General features: G+C 46.8%; 1 protein-coding gene across 4 annotated transcripts; it reads left to right on the top strand.

Annotated features, from left to right (window-relative positions):
• The first annotated feature begins 1,468 nt into the window (after positions 1 to 1,468).
• Positions 1,469 to 17,960, top strand: RAE1 (ribonucleic acid export 1). Of its 4 annotated transcripts, none has more exons than XM_070419717.1 (13): positions 1,469 to 1,642; positions 2,050 to 2,102; positions 4,105 to 4,201; positions 4,697 to 4,801; positions 7,117 to 7,209; positions 10,823 to 10,909; positions 11,838 to 11,924; positions 12,037 to 12,108; positions 13,258 to 13,365; positions 15,848 to 15,954; positions 16,038 to 16,113; positions 16,633 to 16,827; positions 17,523 to 17,960. In XM_070419717.1, the coding sequence occupies exons 3-13, from the start codon at positions 4,112 to 4,114 to the stop codon at positions 17,607 to 17,609; spliced, it is 1,107 nt and encodes a 368-aa protein (XP_070275818.1). In that variant the 5' UTR covers positions 1,469 to 1,642; positions 2,050 to 2,102; positions 4,105 to 4,111; the 3' UTR covers positions 17,610 to 17,960. The 4 variants fall into 4 exon arrangements, with proteins under 4 accessions (XP_070275818.1, XP_070275816.1, XP_070275817.1 ...); XM_070419715.1 differs by having other exon boundaries at positions 2,050 to 2,190; XM_070419716.1 differs by having other exon boundaries at positions 2,050 to 2,200.
• The last annotated feature ends 574 nt before the right edge of the window (positions 17,961 to 18,534 follow it).

The raw sequence follows: 18,534 nt of genomic DNA, 5'->3' as shown, positions 1-18,534 counted from the left end.
TAAAAAAAGAACCCTAAGTAGCAGAAAGATTTTTAAAAGTATGCTGGATCTACCAGTATTATGCAAGAATCTGTATCATAATAGATACTTATGGAAGATTATTTGTACATACTAGTAGAACAATATCATTCAACAAATATTAACACTGGATGTATGTAAGATACTGTGCTTGGTGCTGCAAAAGATGTACATGGGAGTAAGACACAATGTTTAAGACCTAGGAAACTGGACAAGGCAAATACAGTTTTTCTAGGCCAAATATAAGCACTGAGCTTTGAGAAGGCTATGAGAGTTTAGAGAGAGATGGAACGAGATGATTCATTTGGGAAAGAGTGAGGAAACTTGGTGTTGAGGAGGGAGGGCTTGGAGAAGATTCCGACGTTTTGTAGGTAGAAGAGTTAGGCACAGGGTAGACATCATTGACTCTACTGCTTAACAGCTGTGTCGTCTCTAACAAGTCATGTCACCTCTCTCAGCCACATTTCCCTTTTCTGTAAAATGAGGATTGTTAATACTGACCTTATAGGGCTGCTCGGGAAATGACAGGAGAGGGGTCATCTAGTGCTCAAAAGAACTATTATTATCTAGAGGAGAGGTTCTCAATCTGGCTGCATCTTAGAATCACTTGGGAGCTTTTAAAAAATATATTAATTCCCTCAGTTCCACCCCAGAGCAACTAAATCAGAATCCGAACATGAGGCCCAGGCATCAAAGCTTTCTCAAGTTCCCTGAAGGGATTCTAAATACTTGATCTCATGTCTCGATCCTTGGTACTGGACTGCAGTGCAAGGTTCCAAAACCCCAGCTGGGCGTTTGCTAGAAATGTGGGTTCTCAGGGCCACCATGTACCCTCTGAAAGTGCATTTTATAACAAAGTCTCATCGCCCCCTCCCCTTGCCCCCCTCCCCGTACCGGCTTTGGACATCCCTGAAAGGGGAAAAAAGCAGCTGAAAAATTCACAGTTGGCACGAGTGTCATAACAGCCCCTTAACATTCTTATGGAACCTTACATTTACCCAAAGCCTTTCACGTGTACAGTATTACTTCACTTGAACCAAATTAAGAACAGCCCTGAATTCAGTTAGACATTTTGAAGCTGGAAATTGAAGTCCAGAGAGCTAGGACGGCTCAGGATAACCCTCTCGCAAACTGGGAAGTCATGGCAGGAACCCGCGCAGAGTTCCATCCGTTTCTGGGAGGATGGCCGTGGACGGCAATCAGAACTGCGCCTGACTTTTAACTCACAGGAGAAAACACTACCCTCCACCGGCCGCCGGCGGGCTTAACAGAGGTCGCTAGGTTACTTGAATCGGCACAGGAACTTTCCACCAATCCGCAAGCTGCTGGCACAAGGATCTCCTCGCAGCGTCAATGGCGTTTGTGCGCATGTGTCGTCGCCTGGCGGGAGGAGGAGCCTTTTATCTCTTGCCTTCCGGGCGACACAGGAAGTGGCTCGGGTGCGCACGCACGACGTCCCCACAGTACTAGGGGCAGTTTCCTCCGCCGGCGTGGGAGATCCCGGGCTTCCAGGATTCTTGTTCGCGCCACCTCGCCCCTGCCCGCTTCGCGCCGGAGCGGGGTCCCAAGCTCCCGAGTCCCTCCGGCCCCTGCAGCCGGCGTCTCGCCGCCGTGCGACTCTCAGGTAGTCCCCGTGCCGCTTCCCCTCGTTATCGCCGCCATGGCGCCGCCGAGGCCGGGCCCCCACTCCCCGGCCCAGGGCGCCCTCGACGAGCCGGCTTGTTGAAAAGCTCCCCTAGTGGTCCAGGGAGTGACGTCATAGCTGGAAGGGGCCTCGGCGGTCACCTCGCGTCTAACCCCCTCATGTCTCTGGTGGGGAAACTGAGGCACTGGCAGGGCCACAGAGTTGAAGGCAGCGTCTGTCGCCTCCGCCCTTCCCTGCACGACCCTGGCTTCTCGTCAAACCCATTTCACCCCCTCAGAGACCTGCCTGACCGCCATCACCTTTAGACCCCGCGTCAGCTTGCCTTATTGCCCCGTTGCGCTTACCACTCTGAAACTAAGTCTTTTGTTTCTGTCTTCCTCCGCCAGGTGTTGGTCACACTCACTCTCTGCCCCCCGGCCAGCCCTGTGCTGAGCGCCAGGTGTGTGCGAGGCAAGAACCCAGACAGGTCTCCGCGCTTTGCAGCTGGCATTCTCCTGGGAAAGAGGTTGATTGCAAAGACATCCCAGGTCGTGACAGGTGTTATGAAGGAAACCGGGGACGGGGGGTACCGGGGGGCGGGGGGGCGGTGATCGGAGCTTGGGGATGTTAAATTAGGAAGGCAGAGAGGCCTCCGAGGAGGTGACCTTCCTTAAAAAACATAGGTTTGAGAGCTTTATTGTAAGTTAGACCTGTGTGTACATGTTGATGAGCTTGGGGACTTTAATATAGTTGTGCAAACACCACCTCGGTGCAGTTTTAGAACATTCCGTCCCCTCACAAAGTTCCCCGGGGCACCTTTTGACAGACAGCTGGAGGTTGGGGGGAGGGGGAGTTACCCCAGCCACAGCGAGGGGTGAGCACGCCTTTGGGGGCAGAAAGGAAGCCGGCAGGGAGCGTCTGGGTGCAGAGCGGGAGGAGGGCAGCGTGGGGGGCGGTGGGGGAGTGGAGGAGGTGAAAGGCGGTGAAAGGCGGATGGGTGCCCTCCGGACTCGGGGCTCCCGGTGTCCTGCATACCACGTGGTCCACAAAGGCCGACACATACTTGAACGGCCTGTGCTCCTTCCTGATGGCAGGAGTGTTCTCTCCCATCTTGATGGTTGAAGCGGGGGGAGGAATGGGAGTCAAGTTTCAGGCACCGTGTGTGCTCACTGGGTTTTCATAACCCTATGAAATGGATGTCAGTGACTGTATTTATGGATGAGAAAGTCAAGGCTAAATAACACGGCCAAAGCGATATGGCTAGTTCCTGGGCTCGATGGCAGCAGCTGGCCACGGCTTTGCTCGCCCGTGCAGTTAACTGGCGTTCCAAGTACATTGCTGACGTTTAAGGCAGCGGTAGTGGCACGCTCCACGGCCTCGCACAGAGTTGCTTTCTGAGCTGTTGCTTTTACCCAGCGTGTCGGCACCTGCTTATTGTTGATGGAGCTGGGGAACCCAAATGTCTTTCCAAAAGGCCTGGTAGTTTCCCATTCCGTGTTGTCTTGTTTTTAGAGATGTTACCCTTGTTGGCAAGTATGCCACTCGGCTCCCTGATTCCTTTGGGAGAGGTGACTGACATGGTAGGCTTCGTAGTTTAAAATTTTGCTAGCCGGTGACAGAATTGAAAATGTGGCTTCAGCACGCGTGAGTCACCAGGGAGTTACAGTACACAGACTTGCTCCTTGCAAAGGAAAGTTGTTCATTGTACCCACTAAGTACGAGGTACTGTCCTTTCTACACGGATAACCCAGTGTGATTCTCAGAGTAATCCTGGAGAGAGTATTTTGTATTTATAAAGCAGGAAAGTAAGGCCTGGTGAGAGCAGGGTCCAAAACCTGGTGAGTTTACTAAAAAAACTCATAATGGGAGATTCTTGCTGGCAAATATCCACCCATATGCGAGGCTGGTGCTCACGCAGACCAAAGTGGATTACTTTGAAAAACTCCTACAAAGAAATCGCAGCCAGGACTGGTTGCTTTTCTAAGTAACTTCACATGGAGATCTTGACCTAAACCAGCGAGCAGAGATGAGTAAGAAAGTGGATTCTCACTCAGTGGGAACCGGGAAGAGTGGGGCCTGCTGCTGGTTGCGGTTGTATCCTGGTGCTCAGCGCGGTGTCGCCGTAAAGCCTGAGCGAGCTGAGTTCTAGCTGGGGACTGAGAAGCTCTGCAGGGATGTGTCAGCGTTGGTTAGTCCATGGTGACAAGTGTAAGGAAACTGGCTGTGAGTGTATAGGAACTCTCCTGTCTTTACAATGTCTATAAATCTAAAACTTCTAAAATAGGACGTTTATTTTTTAAAAGCACTCTCTCACATATTTAGATCTCTTCCATAGAGGCCTAGCATCAAGCCATGTACTCTTTCTTTCCCTTCTGCGCCTTAATTAGCTTTGTATTGCCTCTCGGTAGTATTTATAACTTAAAAAAGGACTTGTCCTTAACATTTTCCATTATTTTTTTTAGAGCCAAAATGAGTCTGTTTGGAACAACCTCTGGCTTTGGAACTGGTGGGACCAGCATGTTTGGCAGCACAACTACAGATAACCACAACCCTATGAAGGTACCACATTGGACATCCTGAGGTTGTCCTGAAGAGTGCAGGGCAGGGTCCCCCACAGCAGTGGCAGCAGGAGAAACTGATAGTGGGGGAGCCTCCGTTGGGGTGGAAGCTCTGAAAATTTGTCGGGTTGCTTTCTCAAACATTGGAGCATAGGGACCTGGTGTCCTGTCCCCCTCACTGCCCCAATCACCAGAATCACCTGGGGCCTGGCCTACATTGTTGAATCAGAATCTCTGCAGGGAGGGAGGGAGGGCAGGCAGTAGCTGTGATCAGCACTTAGGGGCAAGATGGTGGGCCCTCATCTGGAAACGTGGTTGTGCTGGTGCCTTCACTGGCTTCTTTCTCATCACCCTTTTTGAGCAAAGTAAGACAGGTCTGATTCAGTTAGTTCTTGAGCACAAGGGAATTCCACCCTGAGGTTCAGTGAAAAAGAAAGCAATTTTGAATGAAACTGGGATGATGCATACATTTTAACATTGACCTTTCCCCCACCAGGATATTGAAGTGACATCCTCTCCTGATGATAGCATTGGTTGTCTATCTTTTAGCCCACCAACCTTGCCAGGGAACTTTCTTATTGCAGGATCGTGGGCTAACGATGTAAGTGCTCCTTATGTGCGTGTTCTCTAAGTCATGCCTCTTTGAATGGGTGGAATCAGCTTTCCTTTTAGCTCCATCCTCTCCCAAGCGGATGAAGCTGAGTTAAGACTTACCCATGTTGACAAGTGTAAGAAGGAAGCTGGGTGTGGGGTGTATGGGAACTCTCCTGTCTTTACAATTTTCTGTATTTAAATAAATAAATTTTAGATAAATTAGAGCAGCGGTTGCCAACCAGTGGTCCGTGAGGTCCGAAAGGTTGGCGACGGTCGAGTTAGAGGGTATTAACCAGTGGTTCCCAACCTTTTTTTGGCCATGCCCCACCTGAGCATCTCTAAAATCCTGATGCCCCCCTGTGACATGTAATTCTTATTAAAAAAATGACTTCTGTTCCCGTAGAGGAAGCCTAAAAGGCCATTAACTTGGTCTAAGCAAGCTTCCAAAGAGCATGGCTTCCGTGGAAAAGAAAAATAAAAGAACAAAAGGACAGTTGAAGTACTGAGGAAGAAATCACTAAGAAATTGTTAAATAATATGAAGTAATATGAAAAAAATAGCAAATAAAGTTTCAAAACATAATAAATGCATAAATATGTCACAATATATATTTACTAGAGGCCTGATGCACAAAATTCGCGCAAGAGTAGGCCTTCCTTCCCCTGACTGCCGGCACCGGCTTCCCTCTGGCATCTGGGACCCAGGCTTCCCTCGCAGCCCTGACTGCGTCTGGAAGAACGTCCGGTCTAATTAGCATATTACGCTTTTATTATTATAGATATACTGTATATGAGGCCCTAGAACCATAAGAAATGCAAAAAATTTACTGTTAATTACTCATTCTTGAATTGCCCCCCTGTGGGGCATGTGCCCCACGTTGGGAACCACTGGTGTAAACCCTTCTGAGTGGGCAGATGTCACTTCTTGGTACACTGAGTTTTGTTAAGAAAGCACAATTACACACGTGGCTCAGAAATTCCTCCTCTAGGTCAGAATCTGGAAGTGAATTCCCAGATCAACTGGGTGTTCGCTGGGAGTGCGTGTTGTCCATGACAGTGCACCTAGGCTTCCTGAGCACGTTCTTCAGGCATATGGCAAACTTCTCTTAACTTTAGATATAGCGCAGATTCTGCATAGACCTTACACTTACCTGTTGTGTACAAAAAAGAGACAAAATCATAGTATACAAAAAGAAAGAAAACTGGTAGAAAAGTAAGCAAAGGGTGTGAAGAGGTACTTCACAAAGAGGTTCAAGTGATCCATTAAACTTCAACCACTGAGCCACACCTAAAATAGGTAAACACGCATTTACACAATTGACTTGTTTTTCTACCAAATTAACAAAAATAAGAAGGTTAAAGGAATTACACTTGGTGCTGACAACACTAAGCTGAAACCTTACATGGTGTGCTGGTAGGTGTGTGTGTTGGTACAGTTCTTAAGCAATCCTGTCTCAGCGTTTCCCCTCGGGGCCTGAGGAGGATCTAAGCATAGACCCTTGAGGGTCTTCATGCAGTAAAACTTCAAAATTGCACTATCTAATAGTAATGGTAATTTATGATATGTCGGAATGATGGGATACCATTTTTAAAGTTGTTGAAAAGGTTTCTGCAACAGGGAAGCAGGCAGTGAGGGGATGAGGGGAGGAAAGTAGTTGGGGAGGAGGTTGTCAAGGTTGAGCAGGTTTGGTTTTTACATGGAGTTTCTAGAAAGACTTCAGTTGATTATCTGCCGAAAAAAATGTAAGAATGTTTATTGGCAACTAATGCAGTTGAGGGGAACTGCAATTACAAAAATGAAGATACTGTGCAGTCTCGTTTTTCAAAGAAAATATGTGTGCCTAGAAAGACTGAAAGCACACAGCTGCCAACTAGTTGTCCAGTGGGATGAGGGTGATTTTTGTTTTCTTGTCATATTTACAAAATCTCTAAGTAAAATGCATTACTTTTGTAACTGGGGAAAAATGATATAAAAAGTCAAAGTGAAGTATTCAGAGAAGAAAGGTAAGTTTCCACTTTGGTTTTGATTCTCTGAATGGTAATGATGACTTTCTGCCTTAAAAGACAGATGTAGCTCATAGCTATGTTGAGAAAACTATCTTCGGTTTTAGGTGGAAGCAAACGAATTTGTATATTTAAATGGATTAGGAATAGGAAAGTAACTACTTGTGTATACTTTTCAATTACTTTATTCTAAGATTTTAATAAGTAGATTGATCGAAGTCCATATATATTTTAATTGTACTCCATTAGTTATTAGTTTTAAATGCATATAATTTATCATAAATTGCTATGTTTGCATTAACTTGTCTTATTACCATAGGTTCGCTGCTGGGAAGTTCAGGACAGTGGACAGACTATTCCTAAAGCCCAGCAGATGCACACGGGGCCTGTCCTCGACGTCTGCTGGAGTGATGTAAGTGTCATTCGATTTTTCATGTTTTCTTCTACATAAATACAGTGTATTCACAATGTTTGTATGTTTCTGTTTTTATATAACCCCAAACACAAATAATAGGTATGTGTACACATTGAAGGAATTCTAGATTTCTGAGTGTAAATATAGTAATTTATTGATGTTCCTGATGTTATCGTTGTTGGCTTTAGTTAATCTCTATGAAAGCTTTGTTGCATAAAAAATCCATTATTTTATTGACATGTTACCTTGAACAGAGGATTTTTCTTGAGGCCTTTCCTACTTCTAAATATTCCATGAACTTGTGTTGTTTTAAAATTAGAAATTTACTATCTAGAAAATAAATTCTTTTCTGTTATTAGACATTTGAAGACATTTGGTTTTTTGGGATTCCCTTTCCCTCCCAGATCCTGACTATCAGCTACATAAGCGTGTTCAAGGTTTTTGTTGTTGTTTGTTGTTGCTATTGATTGAGGAGAACTGAATGAAGGTGAAGGATAGGTGGCAAGGCACAGAGAGAGCTGCAGCTGTGGAGGGCCTGCCCCCTGGATAAAGGAGTAGCAGGGGGCAGGGGAGAGCTGACAGCCCAGCCCTTCTCCCTCTCCTGCCTGGTGGCTGCACGGTACAAAGAAAACAAAGGGGCCTGACTGAGTCAGAAGTTGATAGATGTGCCAATAGGTAGTTGCAAACATTTTAAAAAGTGATGCATTTGTTACAGATATAATTATTTCTAAGTTAATTTGCCTGTCTTTCTTAACTGATTGGGTAATGGTTCAGAATTGTAAACTTTCTTTTAAGTGTGGTAAGGAGTAGAGGTAACTGACAGGAATTCTGCTGCCCGGATGTTATTGAGTGGCTGTTGGCATTTACCAAATGATGCAGTCCGTTCCCTTTCCCAAGTTGTGCCTCATCTCGTGGAGGACTCAAACCTCGGAGTGAGGAGTTCTGACAGTGAGCTGTTCTAGAGGCAGGATGACTTGGTTGGGGTGGGTGTGAACACAGGGAGCCTAAAGAATTTGAAAGGGTGCTGTGAATGTGTCACTAAAGAGGCAAGAATTGAGCTGAATTGTAAAGGAAAAGTGAGCTGTGAGCATTGTCTCGTTCAGGCGTAGGTTCAAATTTTGTCTTTATCTCCTCCAGCTTTTTTACATAATGTCTGCGTCTGTTTCCTCACATATCAAATAAAGATAATAATAACTAAACAGAGAATAGCATTTAATTCAGCAAGTAGTGACCAGGCCCTCTAGCACACCGGAGCACCAAGATGTAGTGGAACTCAGAGGAGGCAAGGTCTGCAGGTCCTGTGCTCGCGGGATTCATGACCTCTTAGGACCGACATAGAAACAGATGAGAATTTCAGGTAGCGAACATTTGTGACAGCTGCATTATCTGCATGGTGCTCCCATATGAAATGAAGATAATAATTACAACAGAATAGCCAACTATGGCCAAATGGGTCCGTTGCCTGTGTTTGTAAACAGTTTTGTCAGAACACAGCCACACTCATTCACTTACGTGGTGTGGCAGCTGCTTTCATGCTGCAGCAGCAGCAGAGCTAAGGAGCTGCAACGATGAACTATAAAGACTGAAATATTTACTAAACAAATAGCCAGCACTTTAAGACAAAATTTGCCAACCACTGGTCTAGACTTTCCAATTAGTGCTTTCTCCTTTTAGTAAAAATTATCTTTTATATATATACTAGAGGCCTGGTGCACGAAATTCGTGCACTCTGGTGGGGGGGTTCCCTCAGGCTGGATTGCGAGAGGGCTCAGGCAAGGCCAAGGGACCTCACTGGTGCACAATTGGGGCCAGGGAGGGATGCAGGAGGGCTCCAGGGCGTGTCCGGCCCATCTCGCTCTGTACCGATCTTCTCGCTCAGTCCTGATCAGCCGGACCCCAGCAGCAAGCTAACCTACCAGTCAGAGTGTCTGCCCCCTGGTGGTCAGTGATTGTCATAGCGAGTGGTTGAGTGGCCTTAGCATATTATTAGCACATTACGCTTTGATTGGTTGACCGGATGACCGGACACTTAGCATATTAGGCTTTTACATATATAAGACATATCTCTATATATAAAAGCCCAAACGACCGTTCAACTGGTAGCTATGACACACACTGACCACCATGGGGCAGACACTCCAACTGGTAGGTTAGCTTGCTGCTGGGGTCCGGCCAATGGGGAGTGGGTGAGATGGGCCAGACATGCCCTGGAGCCCTCCCGCTGTCACTCCCTGGTTGGCTGGGCCCAATTGGGACTGGGCAACATTGGGTGACATGGGCCAGACACTCCTTGGAGCCCTCCCGTGGTCCCTCCCCAGCCCCGATCATGCACCGGTGGGGTCCCTCAGCCTGACCTGCACCTCTCGCAATCTGGGACCCCTTGGGGGATGTCCGCAGGCCAGGCCTAGGGACCCCACCAGTGCATGCTAGTGTGTGTGTGTGTGTGTGTGTGTGTATGTATGTATATATTTTTTTAAAATATATTTCAGTGATTTTTTACAGAGAGGAAGGGAGAGGGACAGAGAGTAAGAAACATTGATGAGAGAGAAACATCAATCAGCTGCTCCTGCACACCCCCCACTGGGGATGTGCCCGCAACCAAGGTACATGCTCTTGACCGGAATCAAACCTGGGACCCTTCAGTCTGCAGACCGACGCTCTATCCACTGAGCCAAACCGGTTAGAGCTGTATGTATATTTTAATTTCAGAGAGGAAGGGAGCAGGAGAGAGAGAACATCAATAATAAGGGAGAATCATTGATCAGCTGCATCCTGCACGCCCCGCATTGGGGATCGAGCCTGTAACCTGGCATGTTCCCTGACTGGGAATCGAACCATGACCTCCTGGTTCATAGGTCAAAGTTCAATCACTTAGCCATGCCAGCCAAGCAGTAAAAATTATCTTGTGCTTCATACTTGAATGGCCTACTTTGAGTTCTGTATGTGAATATTTTAAAAACCATTTACAAGAACTGCTATTTTTTAAGATATTCTGTAATTGACATAGGACCACTGATTATTGAACATTAGTGTCGTTTTACTGCATGCCCTTTGGAATCCTATTAGATATGGAGCTGAAAAAAAGTAGTAATGAGTATAGACATATGTGTGTATAAAAAGAAGAAGGAAATAGGGCAAATGTTTGTAATTGGTGGATCTAAGTGGCGGGTTTATGGGTGTTCATTGTTTTATTCTTGCAACTTTCGTGAAGGCTTGAAATTGATTAAAATAAGAAAAAAGTGTAAGTGGCTCCTGGTTAACTGACACAGACACCAGCTACGCTGTCTGTTCCTGGCGGACGTGTCAGGGCCCTGGCTGCCTCCGAGAGGAGAGCTGGGTCAGGGAAGAGGCCGAGTCCTCACCATGCCTTTGAATGTGTTTATCCTGTGTACATAGCATGTCTTATAAAAAATAAATCAATAATAAAAATGGAGCTAAAAATGTGTTTTGTATATGACATTGTCGTTTATAGTATAGTGGCCCCATATAATTGGAAAAGTAAAAATTTCAGAGCAAAACCTGCCTGAATACATTGAGCCTCTTCTAATTATACATATAGACAGAGATTTTCTTTTTCTTAGCATGACAGATTCTCTCCATTTTATTGTAGGATGGGAGCAAAGTTTTTACGGCTTCATGTGATAAAACTGCCAAAATGTGGGACCTTAACAGTAATCAAGCGATACAGATTGCACAGGTAAGGAGAACTTGCCCTCTGCAAGTTCTATAATTCATTTTCTAGAATTCTCTTACAGAAGAGATGTGGTTTGACTATACCAACTCACTTAGACTTTAGACAGAAACCCCCTTGTTAACACAACAGACCGTTTGTGACCATTCTTACTCGTGCTCCACAGATTGCTCTGTGAAGGGTCTCCCGTGTATGTATAGATGAGAGCGTCATGAGGAGTTAGTGATGTTAAATCTGTAAAGGATACATGTGACAAGTGACCCTCAACATTCACTCGCTTGACACTCAGCACCCGTGGGTGGCTTGTCTTTTACCAGCTACATATGCTCACTCGTTCATTGGGCCAGTATTTATCCAATACCTGATGTATGCCAGGTACTGTCACTGGGGAGGTACAACGGTGAGGAGATGCTTCCACACGCCCAGAGCTTTGTAGTCCACTAGGGACAAGGCAGGCTCTTGTGTGAAGTCTGCTAAGAAAGGTGGAAGCGACGAGGATGAGAGAACCTAGAGCCAGGAACCTGTGAGGACACTGAGATGGTGTCAGGAAGGTGTTCCGCACTCGGGCCACAGTGCTGTGTGCAAGAGGCAGCTCCTGATCTCTTAGTTTGTGTCACCTCAGTAAGTAAATAAAACCTTGGTGGAGTCCCCTACTAGTTATTTCTGATGATTTCCCAGGAGGGACTCCCTCTCACTCTCACATGCTAGTTAATTGGGGGTAAAATCCAATTAAGTTCATGCGAATGGAAGGGAGACATGGGCTCTTACGTTACTTGAACGTTTTGGTCCTGGTGAAGGGCTAAAATACCCTTTAGTTTTTGTTTGGTATGACCTCAATATTTAAATTAATTCCTTCTCTTTGGATTTTCAGAACTAAAGCTGTTAGCACTAGTTACATTTACCTTCATCTGTTTTGGTTCTGTCTTGTTGAAAGCATGATGCTCCTGTGAAAACCATTCATTGGATCAAAGCCCCGAACTACAGCTGCGTGATGACCGGGAGCTGGGATAAGACTTTGAAGGTACACTCCGCTGAGGGGCCCTGTGGCCCAATCAGGTCAACATGCATTCATTGTTCTTACACTGTTTGGGCTTTAGCTCTGAATAGTCGCTTTCTGGCTTTTTTTCTTTTAGTTTTGGGATACACGATCATCAAATCCCATGATGGTGTTGCAGCTCCCTGAGAGGTGTTATTGTGCTGACATGGTAAGGCGTTTCTAACTTTATACATATTTCCTTTTAAAAGAGAAAAGCTTTTCTGACCTTATGACATCTTGCAATTACAGGGGGATATAGTCCAGATTGCCTCAGTCATCTTAAATCTGATTCTTGTGCTGCATTTGTTCCAGAATTACTAAATAGTGGGTGTCAGGTTTTTGGTCACTTGTCATTAGAATATATGCAGAGAGCTATGTGCCATCAGGGTATAACCTTTATCGTGTGGCTGTAGGAACACGGTCAGTAACTCTGTGTTAGATTTGTGGGGACTGTCTCTGTGGGTGAGAAAATGAAGAACTTTCTCCATCCATTTAGTCATCAGTCTTCAAGCTTTGTACCAACTGCCCGGCAATTCCACTTACAGAAATTTGTCATGAGAACAAGAAGGTTGCAATGGTCTCTGTTGTTATAAAACTGTGAAACATGGGAAGTGATCTAAAGGGCAAGCAAGACAGACATGGTTAAGTGAACCCTGGGGTAGGTTTATTTGAGAGAATATTAGATAGTCATTAGTATTCTTAGAATACACACTTTGAGTTAATGATACGGATTATATAGAAACATACATTCACATGCATACATGTATAATGCTCAGAAAAAAGACTGGAGTAAAACTGTCATAACATTAACGACTGTTACTATTTGAAGAGCCGTAGGTGATTTTTATTTCTTCTCTACTCCTAAGTATATTTTCTAAGTATTCATATATTTTACTAGAGGCCCAGGTGCACAGTGCACGAATTTGTGCATAGGTGGGGTCCGCCCCAATCGAGGCCAGCCGGCTGGGGGGAGGGGCCGTGGGCAGTTGGCCGGCCAGCCCTGCCCCCTGTTTGAACTCCCAGTCGAAGGGACAATTTGCAGATTAGCCTTTTATTATATAGGATAGTTTTAAAGAAACTAGTCTTTTAAAAATAAATGATTTTATCCAAATGTGATTTTATGTTTTCTTAAAAGCATGTTGATATCATTGGGTTTTTTAAACTTAGAAAAAATTCAGACTTATTTTTATGACTGTAAAAAAATTAGATATAATATTTGGGTATAAAGACAGCACACTCCTGGGGTGGGGGGCAGTGGACTTCTTTTAAAAGCACAGTCCTCTGTTTAGTCACGTCTCTGCTCTCCGCCATTCCCTAGATATATCCGATGGCTGTGGTGGCAACTGCGGAGCGGGGACTGATAGTCTATCAGTTAGAGAACCAGCCTTCCGAATTCAGGAGGATAGAATCTCCCCTGAAACATCAGGTGAGTCGGAAGTCAGATCAAGAAGCCGGGGTTTAGACCCATCCTGTGCCCGCGTATGGTTTTAAACACCTGTAAGTATTTTCAAGGGGAGTCAATTTAAGGGCACAAATGTCTAGCGAGTGAAAACTCTTCTTTGCTGGATGAGCCCTGCTTACCTGTCTCCCCTAAACTTCCCCCTGATAGCTGGATGCTACTGAATAAACCACTTCCCAGGGGACTGGCTCCATGGTAAGCTCATAGCTTCCACCGTCCACAGTGCCTTCGTCATGCCCAGGCGCTGCTTAGGTTTTCGTCTCCTGCTCTGTCTTCCGCTTGCCACGGGCTCTTAGATCTTCACTCTCTTGGGTCCCCTAGACTCTCCCTCTCTTTTCCCCTTTGTCTCAGAGCTCAGATCAGCTTCTACTCAGAGAACAAGCTGGTGGTTGGGAGCTTCCTTACCTTCCTCCTGTGAATCCAGAAACCTGCCTGCGCCTGTGCCTTTTCCTGCCCATCCCCAGCTGTCAGGTGGAGGCAGTGTTCTCCCAGGGCCGGTTTCAGGGCAGGACCCGTGCCCTGCGGCCTTCTCGGGAACCTCCGGCCACTGATCAGCCAGCTCCCTCCTATACCTTCCGTCTCTCCCCTGCGTATGCTTAGTGCAACATGAGCATGCAAGTAGTCTCACTCGTCCTAGGAAACAAACTTTGTTTTGACCCCACCACCTGGACCCCTCTCTCTAACCAGTTGAGTGACAAGAGAGTTTAGGTCCTTCAGTCCATCCTCTGTACCTGAGTGTGCGGACTCCTACCTCGGCACATGTGACCCTGCCGTGCCCTGGCTTCAACCCTGTAACTGACATTCGTTGCTCTTTGGGTAAATTCAAACTCCTTGATACAACCTAGTCTGGTCTGGCTTCACTTGCAGGCGCCTGCTCATTCACTTGTTGAGGAATGCCGCCTGTCTTCCCCGGGTCACTGTGCAGATGTGTTCTTGTAAATCGTACCCCAGTTGTGTGGTTGCTGTCTGTGTGCGGGCATTAGACCCTGTGCCGAGCTGGTGGGGCAGGCAGGGGTACCACTTGACCAGCTGTGGTTCCTCCTGTCCTCTAAGTACTTACAGACCTTTGTCTCTTTTTGTTAACTTTTTTTACTCACAGAAGTAATGGGCTTGCTATTTTGTTCGTTTGTTTTTAACCAGTTAACACATTGTGTACCGCATAGAAATCTCTAAGACATATGCCAGGGACCACACGTTTTTGGGCAAACTGCACGTTATTTAAATCATCATAATGCACTTTAGGTGTTGTTTTTCAATAATTATAACATTTTTATTTACAAAAACAATTAAACAATTAAAGTTCCTAGTACTTTTTTCCTCTATGAAGAGGGACCAAACAAAATTTACATAAGTATCTAGATTCGCTCCCTTTTCCATGGGTGTGAAAAACGAGAACACTTGTGAGCGGTCCTTAACAGATGGCGCGCGAAACACGAGAAAACTGAGCGGTACGAAATGTGTTAACTGCCATGCGTCCAAAATGGAAACCATTCCCACATGCCACGATAGTTTGAATTTAAAAAAATCAATTTGCAATGAACATTATAAAAATAAATATATTACAATTTGGGTGTTCTTGAATATTTTCAGCTGAAAATTCTCACGAAAAATGATTTTAAAGTTGGTCAGGGCTGCCACTTAGGGAAAACATTTTTTTTTTTTTATAGACACGCATGGCATGTGTGGAAGGTCTGCCGCTTGCGTCTAGAGAACCTTATGGCACACAATGGGTTAAAGAGCAAATGGCACCAAAAGGGAACCAGCATTCACTTTCTTTTGTGGGACATTTGTGTGTTCTGCATCATCATAATAACAAACTGCTCTTTCCCATCATCTCATGCTGCTCAGGGCCGCACCTCCTGACCTCCGCAGAAGCTAAAGTGTCCAGCTTGGGCAGGGTGGGTGGTCCTCTGGGTTAGGCCAGGTTGTCGTGAGTAGGAGGAGGAAGGGAAGACCCAGTGGTGCCCAGCCCTGCTCCTTTGGGCCCCCAGACGCGGGGGTTGGGTTACGTGCAGTGAGTTGCTTCGGCATTGCCCTTTGTGGTTAAGAAAGCGCTGGCTCGGCCACTGTCCCACTGGACCCTTGGTCCCCAGCGATAGCCAGGTGGGTACTGCTTCCCTTTTCCAGTGAGGGGCAGAGGCACAGAACACTGGTCACGATGAAGGGCGCCCATCAGGCAGTGCTGGGCTAAGGATCACACTGACATGTCTTTCTCCCTCCCCATGAGAGGCCAGCGCCAGAGAAGGGTCAGATGGGGTCCTGAGGGTCGTGAGCGTTGCTGGAGTGGCGGCCAGGCCTCCGGGGTGGCAGAGAACGAGCAACTGGATCAAAGCACAGGGCCTGCGGTTTCTTCAGAAGAAAGTCAGAAAATAGTGCTCACTGGAGGAATATATGAAATGTTTTATTTTACACTGTGAGGATGTGCTTGTCTTGTTTTTTCAAACTACAGCACCGATGTGTGGCCATCTTTAAAGACAAGCAGAACAAGCCGACGGGGTTCGCGCTGGGAAGCATCGAGGGCAGAGTGGCCATCCACTACATCAACCCCCCAAACCCGTGAGTGGGCTCGGTCGGTGGTGCATTTTCAACCAAGACTTTTTCTAAAAAAGGGAAACTTAACTGGGGCCTTTGTTTTTCAGTGCCAAAGATAACTTTACCTTTAAATGTCACCGATCTAACGGAACCAATACTTCAGCTCCTCAGGACATCTATGCGGTACGTTTTTAGAAACTTAACCTTGAGAACGGAATGCGCCTAGAAACCAGACACGGAGGTGGGTGGCTGAGTCATTATAGTATTAGAGACGATGTGGGGCTCACGGCTCGAGGGAAACAGCTGCCTCCGTGGGGCTGTTTTCTGTTTTTGTGAACATGTTGACTGTCTTCATCCTCTGACTTCACTTTTGAATGCAAGCTCAGGGCTGCTGAGGGAGCGTATCCCTCCTTCAAGGTGCTGGTAGACAGTTGATACACTTGGCTTATACTGAGAAATTGTTGTTTGCTGAGGAAGAAGAGCGTTTTCCTGAGGCCGTGCCTTGGGTCACTAGCTGCGCACTTGTTACCTTCTGTTGACTTGTGTGGTAACGAGAGCCACGGTCGGTCCTGGGCTGGCGGTGGCTCGGAGCATGGCTAGTTGTCCCTGTGACCAGGCGCAGCAGCTCCAAGCAGGAAGCACGAGCTGGCGAAAGCAGGTTTCTCCTCGTCTGCCTCTAATTGTGCGTGTCGACCCCTGCAGGTCAATGGAATCGCGTTCCATCCTGTGCACGGCACCCTTGCCACAGTGGGATCTGATGGTAGATTCAGCTTCTGGGACAAAGATGCCAGAACAAAACTGAAAACTTCGGAACAGTTAGATCAGCCCATATCGGCTTGCTGCTTCAATCACAACGGAAACATATTTGCCTACGCTTCCAGCTACGACTGGTCCAAGGTGAGCGTTCCCAGTCCGCCGCACCCCTCCACGCACGGCAGGCACACTAACCACTTCCACTTCCCTTCCCTCTGGGTCTGGGCAGCTCGCCCTGGGCCAAGCCCTTGTCCCGGTGAGGTCATGGAAGAGAGGACCTGTTGCATGAAACCGCACGTCGGAGCTAATCGTCCGCCGCCCTCCCGGGGCCTTGCTCTCTGAGGGTGGTCATCTTGGCTTTTTTAAAAATATATTTTTATTGATTTCAGAGAGGAACGGGAGGGAGAGAAACATCAATGATGAGAGAAAATCATTGATCGGCTGCCTCCTGCACATCCCACACTGAGGATCAAGCCTGCAACCTAGGCATATGCCCTGACTGGGAATCGAATCGTGACCTCCTGGTTCATAGGTGGACACTGAGCCACGCTGGCCTGGCCATCTTGGCTTATTGAAGGGGTGGCAGCTTAGCGTCTCGGCACCTACAAGACAAACATGTACAGGGTGGTTCCTCCAAGTGGGACATGGAAGGCAAATCCCACCAAGTCCCAGCCGCCTCCGCGGACGGAGGTACCTATTCAACAGTTGGCTTTTCTCTCCATTCCTTCTCCAGAGACTGTGCTTCATGCACGTAGCGCTGGGCCTGCCGTGAAGAATGCCACCAAGTGCTAACTTCTACTTTCTCATAATAAGATTGTTGTGTGTGTTTTCCCCATTAGGGCCATGAATTTTATAATCCTCAAAAGAAAAATTACATTTTCCTGCGGAACGCAGCCGAAGAGCTGAAACCTAGGAACAAGAAGTAGTGGCGGAGACATCTGTTGTCCGGAGTCGTTTTCTCTGTGCTCTGCCTGATGTGTACGAATCTGGGGCCTGGCTTTTGGTGGGTTGTGAACCATGGATGTGGATTGCAACCCCTGGGGAAAACAATGTCATGGGTTAGCATTTGGGCCCTCGGGCCGCAGTGACTGTTGGTCTCTCCATTCCACTGCCTGTTACAGGAGTCCTCTGACTCTACGGGGACCGAGGCCATTACCGAGGTAGAGTCGTGTGGGCCCCTGGTCTGCAGTGCTCAGTTCAGCAGTGTGTTCTAGAGACACTGGGCAACATTTTACAAACACTGTACTGTACTTTGTAATAAAACATTTTAAACATTGCCTTCCGAGCTCCCTTTGTCCATCTCCTCCCTTGCCCGGAGAGCGCCCAGTGAGCTCTGAAGTGATCATTCCTGTTCAGCATCATCGTGGGTCTTGATTTGTGACTTCCAGCGCCCTTTGGGAAATGCCAGGATCTCAAAATTTGGGAAAGGTGGGAATCCTGGGCTGCGAATGCCTTCTACCAAGTGGAATGTCTAGCAACAGCCCTGCCAGCATGGCCAGCAGAGTTGCTATGCGCTTTCCTTGTCCTTCCGCTCCCGTCTTTAACATCCCAGTGCTTTTCCTCTGCTAGGCAGCTGTCCTGGAGACTGAGGGACGGGCCTTTTTAGGCACAGCCCGAGTGGGTGCTGTGTGTGTGTGGCCAAGTTAGAACCCCAGTTCCCTGCAAGGGAAGTTCTCTTTACTCATGCCCTAGTGATAGTTATGGGGTGCTGCTTTTTTATCTCGTGTAATTTAAAATTCCTGATGGGTAAGTACCAAATGAAATTCACGTTGATATTTGTGGAGTTTATTGTGTTTTTACCCTGTAATCCCAAATGCTTCTTACACTTTCCTGTCTGGGGCTGGTGTGTAA

This window comes from Myotis yumanensis, unplaced genomic scaffold (assembly GCF_028538775.1).
Source record: "Myotis yumanensis isolate MYYU_CA2020_CCGP unplaced genomic scaffold, mMyoYum1.0.hap1 SCAF_7, whole genome shotgun sequence".
NCBI lineage: Eukaryota > Metazoa > Chordata > Mammalia > Chiroptera > Vespertilionidae > Myotis > Myotis yumanensis.
This window is presented reverse-complemented; position numbering and strand designations above follow the sequence as displayed.

Bases quoted from the DNA above. Each gene is read 5' to 3' on its own strand.
- RAE1 (XM_070419718.1), top strand. From the start codon at position 4,112: ATGAGTCTGTTTGGAACAACCTCTGGCTTTGGAACTGGTGGGACCAGC. The intron at 10,910-11,837 runs GTAAGGAGAACT...TCTTGTTGAAAG, and splicing joins AAGCGATACAGATTGCACAG to CATGATGCTCCTGTGAAAAC. The intron at 12,109-13,257 runs GTAAGGCGTTTC...GCCATTCCCTAG, and splicing joins GGTGTTATTGTGCTGACATG to ATATATCCGATGGCTGTGGT.